Source organism: Neophocaena asiaeorientalis, unplaced genomic scaffold, assembly GCF_003031525.2.
Source record: "Neophocaena asiaeorientalis asiaeorientalis breed wild unplaced genomic scaffold, Neophocaena_asiaeorientalis_V1.1 scaffold258, whole genome shotgun sequence".
Taxonomy (NCBI): Eukaryota; Metazoa; Chordata; class Mammalia; order Artiodactyla; family Phocoenidae; genus Neophocaena; species Neophocaena asiaeorientalis.
This window is the reverse complement of record NW_020172591.1, coordinates 3246215-3258636: the sequence shown is the minus strand read 5'-3', so window position 1 is coordinate 3258636 and position 12422 is coordinate 3246215. Positions and strand designations below refer to the sequence as shown.

The window sequence follows — 12422 nt, the reverse complement described above, 5'->3', positions numbered from 1 at the left end:
CTATCTATTTATTTATTTATTTATTTTGCTGTGCTGGGTCTTAGTTGCAGTACGCGGTATCTTTATTGTGGCATGCAGGGTCTTTTAGTTGCGGCATGCGGGGTCTTCTAGTTGTGGCACGTGGGATCTTTAGTTGCAGCATGCGAACTCTTAGTTGGGGCATGTGGGATCTATTTCCCTGACCAACAGTCGAACCCAGGCCCACTGCATTGGGAGCTCGGAGTCTTAGCCACTAGACCACCAGGAAAGTCCCTTGTCTTTATTTCTTATAGTAAGTTTATTTCAGAGTAAAGCATATTTTCTAATTCTTGGAGAATCTTTTAATCCTTTTTTTGTTTACTGATCATTCTCACAGAGGCAAACTTAGGTTACTTAGTTTGTTTTCCAAGATGAGGTGGGCTCTGTCATAAGTTAGTGCGTGAGTCTCTGCTCAGATCTTTGAGAGACATCCAGGCTTAGAATGAGAGACATTTAAAAAAAATATTGTGTAGGTGGGGCGGCAGGGGGGAGCTAAGTTTTGAAATTGAACTTGGGAAGTGTGAGTTCTCTAACTTTGTTCATTTTTAAGATAGATTTGATTGGGAACTCCCTGGCAGTCCAGTGGTTGGGACTCCACACATTCACTGACGTGGGCCCAGGTTCAGTCCCTGGTCAGGGAACTAGGATCCTGCCAGCCATGCAGAGTGACAAAAAAAAAAAGATAGATTTTGTTATTTTTGGTCCTTTGCATTCCATGTGAATTTTAGGATCAACTTGTCAGTTTTTGCAAGGGAATTCAGCTGTGATTTTTTGATAGGGATTGCATTAAATCTGTAGATCAATTTGGGAAGTATTGCCATCTTAACAATATTGTCTTCCGATCCATGAACATAGATGTCTTTCCATTTGTTATGGTCTTTAATTTCCTTTGGAGTTGTTTTGTAATTTTCATTATACAAATCTTGCACTTCTTTTGTTAACTTTTTCAAACTATTTTATTCTTTCGATGTCCCATTAGAGAGTTTGACAGAGCAGCAGCATCTGGTGGGAGTTCGTTTGACCTGCCCTCCTCCCTTACCAAATAACGTAAAACCCAACCAGCTTTATTCACTGTAGGTCCCCAAAATGGCTACTATCTCTTATAAGAAAATTAACAATAGCAAACTAGACCAAAGATTCCCAAATTTTCAAAGTATAGTTTGAAACCTTTTCTTTAAAAGATTATTATCTGCTTGTAATAGTAGTATATGTTAATTGAAAAAATTCCATAAGAACATACAACAGTATACTAATTATAGTTTTCTCTGAATTAGTTTTATGAGTGGTGTTTAAATTTTTCCCTTTTGGTTTTCAAAATCATCTAATTTTTCTCTAATGACTGTGCTTGACTTATCAAGTCTTACTGTATTGAATAAAAATCAACTTAAGACGATTGCAGTTGGCATAAAGTTTCCAGAATTAGTCCATTAAGTATTACTTCATGAAGAAACAATGTCCTAAGCATCTTATTTACTTTTTTGCCATTCTTAAAACAGTAAAAGACAGCTGCTTCTGGTTTTGACATCTATTTCAAATGGGTAAAAACGATGAGGGAAGATCTTTGACAGCATTTAATAGAAAAGAGACTAGGTATCATTTCAAGAATCACATTTAAATTTTTATAATGAAAACACAACAAGTATGCTAAAAACTCGTACTTGTTTTACAGGATTGCAAGCCAAGTAGCTGCTTTGGACCTTGGCTATAAACCTGGGGTGGAAGCAATTCGGAAGAACCCTCCCAAAGTGCTGTTTCTCCTGGGAGCAGATGGAGGTTGTATTACTCGACAGGATTTGCCAAAGGATTGTTTCATTATTTATCAAGGTTAGTAGCATCTGTGGCACTAGAAACAGAAGAGAATAGTACATTGTGTATATTAGGAACTGTATGGCAATATATTTAGTGGATTGAATATTTTCCACTTGAGAATTTCCCTACACACACACCAATTTTAAAAACATATTTGTTAATATGTATTTTTATAGATATTTAAATGTTTTAGATTTTATATTTAAAAAAATACGTTTACAAAAAATAGGTTTATTAGTTACATAGTTGCTATTGCTATTAAGAATTATCACCTCATGGTTTTTTTTGTTTTTTTTGTTTTTGCGTTACGCGGGCCTCTCACTGTTGTGGCCTCTTCCGTTGCGGAGCGCAGGCTCCGGACACGCAGGCTCAGTGGACATGGCTCACGGGCCTAGCCGCTCCGCGGCATGTGGGATCTTCCTAGACCGGGGCACGAACCCGTGTCCCCTGCATCGGCAGACGGACTGTCAACCACTGCGCCACCAGGGAAGCCCCACCTCATGTTTTTTAATAACAAATAATTAGAAGAAACCTAAATGCCCCCAGTAATAGTAATTTAAATTATGAAATATTATGTAACATTAAATTCAGTTTTTCACAGAATATTTAGTGTTATTATATAATCAAGGGGAAGCTTTTTTATATATATAAACAGTGTAAAAGTTAGAAGATCACGAGTCCTGTGTCATAAGACACTTAATGAATTATATTTAATAGCACTCCTTTGGTTTTTTGTGTTTGACTCATTTTCTTGAACTCTAACTCATTGCAAATGTAATCAAGCCTCTTTGGAATAAATGGAGTCGAGTATTCCTGGATATTTTATAGAGAAAAGTATTATATAACTTTTCACTTCATTTAACACAAACACCATACACTTATACTAGGCTTTTTATTGCCATGCCACATAAAAAGCATTATGTAATATTTCGTATCTTTAGTTTAATAAAGTTAAACTAAAATGCATAAACTAAAATCCTGTCCTAGTTCTATCCAGAGATAATCATTGATGATGGTCTAGATAGATGCACAGTTCATATGTACTTCTATGCATATGCAAATATGTACATATGCAAACATGTACATTGGCTTTTCTTTCAATTAACTAAAGTTTCTTTTTTCTTCCAACACTTCTGTTAAACTTTTAATGAGTGATAGTCTTTCAGCATACTATTTTCTGTAATCTTCTGTTTATGCTCTTAATCACACTCCTGTATGTCATACTCGTGACACTTTTTGTTCCTCCACCATTTCAGTTTACTTTACCAAATTCCACTAACATACATCTGAGCGTTTCCACTTTATAATGATCAAGAGAAATGATACACCTAGTTGCCCATAATATGTGTGTTTATGCTATTATACGTATTTGTGTATTTGCAAAAATTAATCTGGGAAGACACATACCAAATGCTTTCACAATAGTTTTCTTTGGGAAGGGAGTTTAACTGTGGGCAAAGTGGGCTTTAATTTTTATTCCAAATACTTCAATACTATATTGTTTTAATTTTTAAAACACTTATAATTATAAAAATGTAATTTTAAAAGTATATATACTGTGTTCATGTATAATACCTAATCAGCTTTGTGCTAAAATGTGGTTTGCCATTTTCCATCTTTTCACAGGACATCATGGTGATGTTGGAGCTCCTATAGCGGATGTTATTCTCCCCGGCGCTGCTTACACAGAGAAGTCTGCTACTTATGTCAATACTGAGGGCCGAGCTCAGCAGACTAAAGTAGCAGTGACACCTCCTGGCTTGGCAAGAGAAGACTGGAAAATTATAAGAGCCCTTTCTGAGGTATTTGTCCTTAGTGATGCTGCCAATGGAATGTTTGACATGTTAGCTTGTCAGAATGATTTTCAAAGTCAAGGAAGATGCACGTCTGAAATGCAGAGATGACTTGAATAATCTCTGTAGGAAAAACGTGTTCAGAAAATGGGGATTTGGGGAATTCCTTGGAGGTCCAGTGGTTAGGATGCCACACTTTCACTGCCAAGGGCGCGGGTTTGATCCCTCGTGGGGGAACTACGATCCCACAGGCCACGTGGTGTGGGCGGAAAAAAAAAAAAAAACATGGGGATTTGAAATAGGTGTTTTTACTTTTGACTTGTCTTTTTAACTCTTTGACTATAAAAAGAAGCATCATGAGATTTAAAATAATAATATATAGTTGTCTATCAACTTTATATATGAGCAATAGCAAGTTAGCCAAAGCATTCAAATTTAGCAAAGCATTTATTTCATAATCAGTGTATTTTCTAAAAACAAATTACTAATGTATTGACAGCTGTTTATGAATTAGAAGAATTATTTACAGTAGTATTCCCCACTTAACCACCTGCTTAATATACATACAAATGGACACCAATATATTTTTCATAGTAGTACTGCATTATTTTACCATAGTTGCAATGATGTATTATTTGAAATATTTAAGTATTAATGGTTTATGTCAATTTTTGGAAACTTTTATGTTATAGATTGCAGGTATGACTCTTCCATATGATACTCTGGATCAAGTAAGGAACAGATTGGAAGAAGTCTCTCCTAATCTTGTTCGATATGATGATGTCGAAGGAGCTAATTATTTCCAGCAAGCAAATGAGCTTTCCAAGGTAAAAACACGCCTATACGCAGTTTTCATAATAATGTATCCTCTGGTGTAACAGTACTAATTTTCAATACTATTATTATTGATCTCTTACTCTCTTTTTGCAGCTAGTGAACCAACACCTTCTTGCTGATCCACTTGTTCCACCTCAGCTAACAATAAAAGACTTCTACATGACAGGTACGCAGTTGTCAGCATGACTGCCAAACATGAAAGGTAGAGAGGAGTAAAATCACCTAATTTAGCATTATGATTCCAACGTACTAGTGGAAGTATTTGATGTTTTTAATCTCAGAAGATTTTTCAAATATCAGAACTAATGTAACTTTATATTTTCTGATTTTACTCTAATTTTTCTTTCTGAAATGTAAATAGTGTTTGAAAATCCAAGAATTAACAGATTTTAAATATAAAATTTTACTACTGTATGAAGAGTTACTGTGTAGCAATATAGGGAGAATTTTCTAAGTGACAAACATCTGTGAAGGTTTTTCTGAGAATTACAGTAGAAGAATCAAAACACTAAAATGTGAAACATGCTAAATGGTGCTTCTGATGTAAATTGTTAAGAATGTGCTTAAGGAATGCAGACTAACAAACTTGTTTACTACAGATATTACAACACTTGATATAACATCTAGGTTATGAGATAGTTGATAGACAATTTAAAATAATTTTCTGTCTAAAAGCAGATAGGAGTATATTTTTCAAGTTCTTGGTGCAGTTTGTATCTAAGATTATTATTATTTTTTTAAATTTTTATTTATTTATTTTTGACTGTATTGAGTCTTTGTTGCCGCATGCAGGCTTCCTCTAGTTGCGACGAGCGGGGGCTACTCTTCTTTGAGGTGTGCGGGCTTCTCATTGTGGTGGCTTCTCTTGTTGCAAAGCATGGACTCTAGGTGCACAGGCTTCAGCAGTTGTGTCACGCAGGCTCAGTATTTGCAGCTCACGGGCTCTAGAGCACAGGCTCAGTAGTTGTGGCACACGGGCTTAGTTGTTCCACGGCATGTGGTATCTTCCCGGACCAGGGCTTGAACCTGTGTCCCCTGCATTGGCAAGAGGACTCTCAACCACTGCGCCACCAGGGAAGCCCTCAGATTATTATTTTTTTTTTTTTTTCCTCAGATTATTTTTAATAGGTTTTTTTCAGTTGTATTATAAAAGTTACGTTCATTGTAGAATACATACCTAAGCCCACAAGAGCAAGGAAAAATCACTATGATCCAACTACACAGAAATAACTATGTTTAACATTTTGGCCAGTCATCCAGGGATATACACATATATTAATATATTTAAACTAAAAATGAGATTACTTATTTACTCTGGGAGAGAGGGTTTGGACAGCTTTATTGAAATATTCACATACATGAAATTCACCCGTAAAGTGAATTCATGGATTTTAGTACACTGTTCTGTAACCTTTTTTCAGTAATGGTATATTGCACATTCTTTTCCTATCTTTAATACTTTTCTATAATATTTTTAATGGTTGCATACTGGCCCTTTGTATAGCTGTGTATAATTATTTAATCATTCCTAGGAGTGCTTATTAAAAGCATTTAGCTATTAAGGGGCTTATCTTCTGAAGTTATTGATTTTACAATGTTTATGTATAGTTACATAGAGTCTTCTAGTCTTTTTTGTTGTTGTTGTTCCTGAATATGTGCAACAGGAAAGTTTTACTGTGTGCTTCTTTTGAAGTTGTGTTATCAAAACGCACATTTTCTTGATATCTTTCAGATTCAATTAGCAGAGCCTCACAGACAATGGCTAAATGTGTCAAAGCTGTCACAGAGGGTGCCCATGCAGTAGAGGAACCATCCATATGCTGAAACATCTCCTAGCACCCAGTTAGTTAAAGGACAGTTACGTTGGCATGATCTCTTAGAGGTGTATCTCTCTAAAAAATAATCTAAATAATGTAATATTTAAGGTTATACCATGCTTTATTTGAAAACGATATTGCAATTGTCAAAGAACTTTGAGGTTTCCAAACATTTATGTATTGCGTGTAAACGTTAAATAGTTTAATAAACATGTATAGATGCCCTTTCATGTAAAAGCACTGATAATCTTTGTGACATAAAAAAGAAAATCCTTACAATATGAATTTTTGTTTATCTTCATTGATCACTTATGTTTGTAAAATGGATGAAATAATAGCTCCATTAGGACCTATTTTTTTCTAGTGCTAAAGAAAAGATTTAAGTATTCTGTGAAGCTGGGTAAATAGAAAATATATATAATATAATCATACATCAGATGTATATCTTGGACAGCGCTAATAATAATCATAATAATGAAGGCTAATGATTATTCAGGATTTTCTACATACTAAGCACTCTGGCTTTACATACATTATATTGTTTTGTCCTTTTACATCCCTGTCAGCCAGTATTTCATTTTACAGGTGAAGAAACTAAAGCCCATGGATATTGGGTAGCTTGCCCAAGGCCACAGCAAAAGAGTCGTAGAATCAAGCCTGGTTCTCTGACTTCAAAGCCCATTGTTCTTAACTGCTGCACATAATTTCCTCCCATTAGTACAGATTCCATAGGTTGTTACGTCTAAGAATCAGTATTGAGAAGCTTAATGGATAACACATTTTTCTGTTTTCTCTTGAATCTGTTTATATAATGTCATGGTGATTTATGGGATATTTTTCTTTGTATAATAGGTTGCACACACATACACCCTTGGAATGAGGGAGGTTTCAAGAGACATAATTTAGGTCCTCATTGATGTTCCATATTTATTATATTAACACCGTCTGTAGTATTAAGTCAACTAAATTATTCCAGTAATAAAATACAAAACAGCTCTCATAATTTTCAATTGTCAAAAAAATTAAAAATTTACAATTAATCTAGGAGATAATCTAATGCTATATTAATTTGTTTTCAAAATCTATGTTCAGAATCCTTTGTTTTGTAATCCTTATTCCTTTTTGCTTTCATCAAAGACTTAGCCCAACTATAGGTTGCGATTTTACTGATACAACAGAGGATAAAAATTTTAGACTATAGTATGTCACCAGTACTTTATCTTCAAAAGTTGTACAAAATTTGTCACCTGTAACAGTTTTTTCAGAATTATTTTATTCACTTCAGTCATGAAGTTGTATACTTTGCTTAAAGTACTTTGCTTAAAATTCTCAGTTGCCTGAAATTGTACAAATTGTATAAATTCTTGCTGAAAGTCTTTGAATTTAATACAAACTTCTTATCTCTCTCTACCTTCTTTATCCCTTAGCACTGTTGCTGACCTCAAGGGGGCAAACACTTTCAGTTTTGTGTTTTGCACAGTACTCTTCAGTGAATGAGTGTAGACTTCATAGGATTCTGGGTGAGGGAATATTGCATTCAAATGGAGAAAAGGTGATATATAACTAAGATGGTCCAGGATCCTAGGACTGCCATCTAGGCAGCATGTGTCGAACTTGGAATTCTGTAAAGAATACCTTGTTTGGGCTAAGTAGTACTCAATAAAATTTGTTGGTTTTTACGTAAAGTAAACATGAAAGTCTGTCCCATGGGCGCCTATTAGTCACTTAATGCTAAATATTAAGGTTATTGTGACCATAAACATTGAAGATGGTTGCAAGACTTTCTGAAGAAGAGACCCAGATAGAAGAAAAATACATATAGATGAGAAGAATAACAGCTGATGTAATTTTGATTCTAAGCAACGAGGGAGTCAACAATGAGAAATCTACAAAGGATCAAGGCCAAGTCCTTTTAGGTGAAGACGGAAGACCCTGGAATAATAAATAATACCATTTAGAAAAGATATTCTAATACGTGCCATTAAAGCTTTAAGTACATTGTGTCTAATTTTCACAAAACCCTGCTAACAATCGGTATTAAGACCCAAGAAGTATCAAATAACTTGCCCATTGTTACCCAGTTAAAGACTAAAGGCAAAAATGTTTAATTAGAGATAGTTTTTACTGTCCCATTTTGCCTCAAAAAACCTTGTGGACCACTATAAGAATTGAATAGATATACAGGAAAAATTTTAAAGCCTAAACTTCATACAGAATGCCCCCCAAATTTATTGTGAATTGTATTATAATGAATACATCAATAAAAAGTATTATACCTTGTTAACAATACTCAGTATACAATCATTTATTATTGTTTGGTGCTGAGTTGCTTAAACACTGTTTCTTGCCAGGTCAGACAGATCTTGTTCAACTTTGGAAATATTACTTGGAAAAATTTAACTATTTCTTCATCTGTAAAATGAGGATAAATGTTCTAATAATTGTACCTACCTCCAACCTTATAGGGTTGTTATGAGGAGCAAGTCAGAAAGCCTCTAAAACTTGCTTGGCCTATTTCCTGACACAGTGACTGCTCAATGTGCTTAGGGACTGAGAACGATCATAATAGGAAAATGTGTGTTCAGAACTTTGCGGGATGTTTCAGGAGGTTGCAACTAACCATCCATGGGAGCCCTTGAAGTCCCCCTTCTAAGTGAATTGAGTACAAAACTCAATTCCATTGATTGTGAGGGAAAGTCATGCCTAATATAACCTCTAGCTTCTGTTTTCCTAAAGAAATGTATTTCTTTCCTAAGACTTGAGAATTAAATGACTTGTCCAAGGTCAACCTAAGTAACAGAATACTGCTACTACAAACTGTCCACCAGGATTGTGAAGATTAATTTATTATGCAGAGCTCTGCATATTTTGATGGAATTTTTACTAGTCACAGTAAGATTTACTGAGTCTGTTGGATTTTAACCCTTAAAAGAGTACTTCTGAAAGCAAAAACAAAAAACAATGCAATCAGAAGAGGGAAAACTATATGCTGGTGATAGAAAGGGTACTGAAGGAGGGTAAGAGCTATTGATGTGCATAAAAGGGGACAGGTGAATTCTTTTGCCAACATGAACCTTTGGCTAATATAAACTGTCAGCTTTATTGTTGCCGGAACAAATTATCCCACCACGATTCAAGCTCCCACAGGGAGAAGAACTAAAGCAGCTTAGCAACGAAAGCAGTGGTAAGAGGTGGTTTTTTTTTTAATGTTAACAATGTCATTCATGACCACTGTTAAAATGTCACTAGCAAAGTGATTACAAACCCCTGTTACCAAAGGCCCAGTGTGGCTGGGGAATAGTTCAAGCAGAAATAAATGACACGCATGAGTATGACAATTTTTTAGACATTTTGTAAGGTTAATCCTACCTTAGCATAGCTAGACCTTAGGTTTGTGATTGACCCAACTTTTGGAAACAAGTACATGTGAAAAAAATGAACCTTGATAAAGACATTTTGGAACCAAAAAGGTATGTGTGTATACATATATGGCCACCTTTTATAAAAAGATAAAACAGTAATCCCCAAATAATTTTCTAATAACCAGTATTTTAAAATGTCTTAACAGTTGCACAGTATGTTAGCTTATTTCATTTAGCCCAAGAGACAAGAATGTTGATGAGAAATTTGATTAGACCTCAGATCTAGATTGTAAGAGAACAAAGATCTCAGAGCCAAATACCCTTTTGCTTAAAGTGTTTTATGGTTTTTATTACTGAAAAATTTTAAAGATTAAAGACTTACCTATGACTGATATTCAAACTATGATTGATATTCAAAATCATTGACATCTTAATTTTTTTAAAATAACTTACACTGAAAAGCATATGTTGATATTGAAACATAGGGTAAAATGTACAGTCTAGAACTAGTAATTAGTTTACAATATTTAATTTGAATTGGTATATAAAGAGATCATGAGATGAATAACAATTTCCTTCTTATTTCTTTTTGGCCATGCTGCACGGCATGCAGGATCTCAGTTCCCCGACCAGGGATGGAACCCATGCCCCCTACAGTGGAAGCACGGAGTCTTAACCACTGGACCACCAGGGAAGTCCCTAATTTCCTTCTTAGACGCATATAATTTCGGATCTGAAAAGGACTGTAGAAAAAAATCTAGTATCACACGTACATTTGGTAATTATGGAAATGGAGGCCAAGGAGAATAAGGAGTAAATGAGGGAACAGATCCTGTGATTTGAACCAGCCCTTCCGACTCCCAATTCAGTGACATCTCAAAGCCTGAAACTCAGCTCCAACATTTATTAAAGATTTGCAGAGTATCTGCTGTGTGTGAATACAATATTAAGTATTAGGACTACAAAGATAAATACATATATGAAAAGTATCTCAGCAGATGCAAAAAAAAAAACAATTGTGTTTACCTCTAGGTAGTTCAACTAGTCTGAGGAATAGCATAAAGAAAAGGATTGTATGCCTCTATCATTTGAGCATTTGGGGCTTCCCTGGTGGCGCAGTGGTTGAGAGTTTGCCTGCCGATGCCGGGAACATGGGTTTGTGCCCCGGTCCAGGAAGATCCTACGTGCCGCGGAGCGGCTGGGCCCATGAGCCATGGCCGCTGAGCCTGCGCGTCCGGAGCCTGTGCTCCGCAACAGGAGAGGCCACAGCAGTGAGAGGCGGTGTACTGCAAAAAAAAAACAAAAAAAAAACAAAAACACAACATTTGAGCATTTGAAGGCTTTTACAATAAGAATATATTGCTTCTGTAATTTTTTAAAACATTGTTTAAATGAAAACTAGCAAAACAAGACGTTTAAGTTGATGGAAACTAAAAATAGGATGCAAAATTGTATGCATACTACATGTGGTTGGCAGCCTCTAACATGGCCCCAATGATCCTGCCTCCTGGGATTCACACCCTTTTGTCATCTTCGCTCCTTGCGTGTGGGCTAGACTTCCTGATTCACTTCTAATGAATAGGGATGCCTCTGCTGAGATGAAGTTTTAAACAGTCTGTGGTTTCTGTCTTGGGCTCTCTGGTTCTCTCCCTCTCAGATCACTGCCTGCCATGTTGTGAGGATACTTAGCCTATGGAGAGGCCTCATGTGGTAAGGAAGAGGCCTTCCAGTAACCGAATCAGTGAGCTGAATCCTGGCTGCCAATTGAGTGGAGGTGACTGTAGCCCCAGCCAACAGCCTAATTGCAACCCCATACATTTCTGGATTCCTAACACACAGAAATTATGAGCTAATATTTGTTGTTTTTAACCACGAAATTTTGGGTTATTTTGTTATGCAGTAATAGATAATATACTATGATTACAACCAGGCAAAGGCATACACCAGGGTACCCACATCCAATGACTGACTCACGTGGGAGTATAAAGGCCTGGCCATCTAGACCCAATGGAGGACACTTCTCAAAGGCTGTTTAGCTCTCAAGCGTTCTGTGGGGCTGGCTGAGGCTGTCATTGGACCTGCATTGCAGCCCAACTTTTCCCTCCGCCCACTCCTGCCTTCTTCCTCTCCCTTACAGGTGTTGACCCCCATGGAACTCCTTCATAAATATTTTGCACATTGAATTCTGCTCAGAGTGTGCTACCTGGGGAATCCAAACCGTGACAGCCATGTAGAATATCTATGGATCCTATGTAGGATCCAATATCTGTGAATACGTAGCTGCTCCAATTATCACTATGTCTCAGCCAACAAGAAGAGTGAGCGAGAAGAAGTGGAGGACAAGCACTGATGTTTTATTGACATGACTTGGAAATTGCATCACTTCCATTCACATACCATAGGCAAGACTTATAGCCACTCACCTGCATGAGAGGATGCTGGGAAATGCAGCTTCCAGCTGGACAGCCATCTACTCAACTAAAACAGAAATTCTAAGAGGTGTTCTAGTTGATCTTTTGCTATGTAACAAACCACCCCAAAACTTAGTGGTGTAAAACAACAACCATTTTATTATGCTCATGAGATTCCGTGGATCCAAAATATAGGGCACAGGGAGATGGAGTCACAGCTGGATGACTAGAATATTTGGGGATGACTCAAATAGCTGGGAACTGGAGCAGCTGTGGCTGGAGGACCTTCAGTCCCCAGATGGCATTTTCACTTACATGTTTGGCTCCTGGGCGGGAATGGTGGAAGGACAGAGTCAGATGGGATTGTCTTACAGA

General features: G+C 36.4%; 1 protein-coding gene across 1 annotated transcript in view; it reads left to right on the top strand.

The window, feature by feature from the left end:
- Positions 1–8561, top strand: part of NDUFS1 (NADH:ubiquinone oxidoreductase core subunit S1) — a 32304-nt gene extending 23743 nt beyond the window's left edge. Inside the window, exons 15-19 of the mRNA XM_024738326.1 lie at positions 1688–1842; positions 3454–3629; positions 4313–4447; positions 4551–4623; positions 6190–8561. Of these exons, the coding sequence (XP_024594094.1) occupies positions 1688–1842; positions 3454–3629; positions 4313–4447; positions 4551–4623; positions 6190–6281 (631 nt within the window). The 3' untranslated portion in view covers positions 6282–8561. The remainder of the gene's footprint in view (positions 1–1687; positions 1843–3453; positions 3630–4312; positions 4448–4550; positions 4624–6189) is intronic.
- The last annotated feature ends 3861 nt before the right edge of the window (positions 8562–12422 follow it).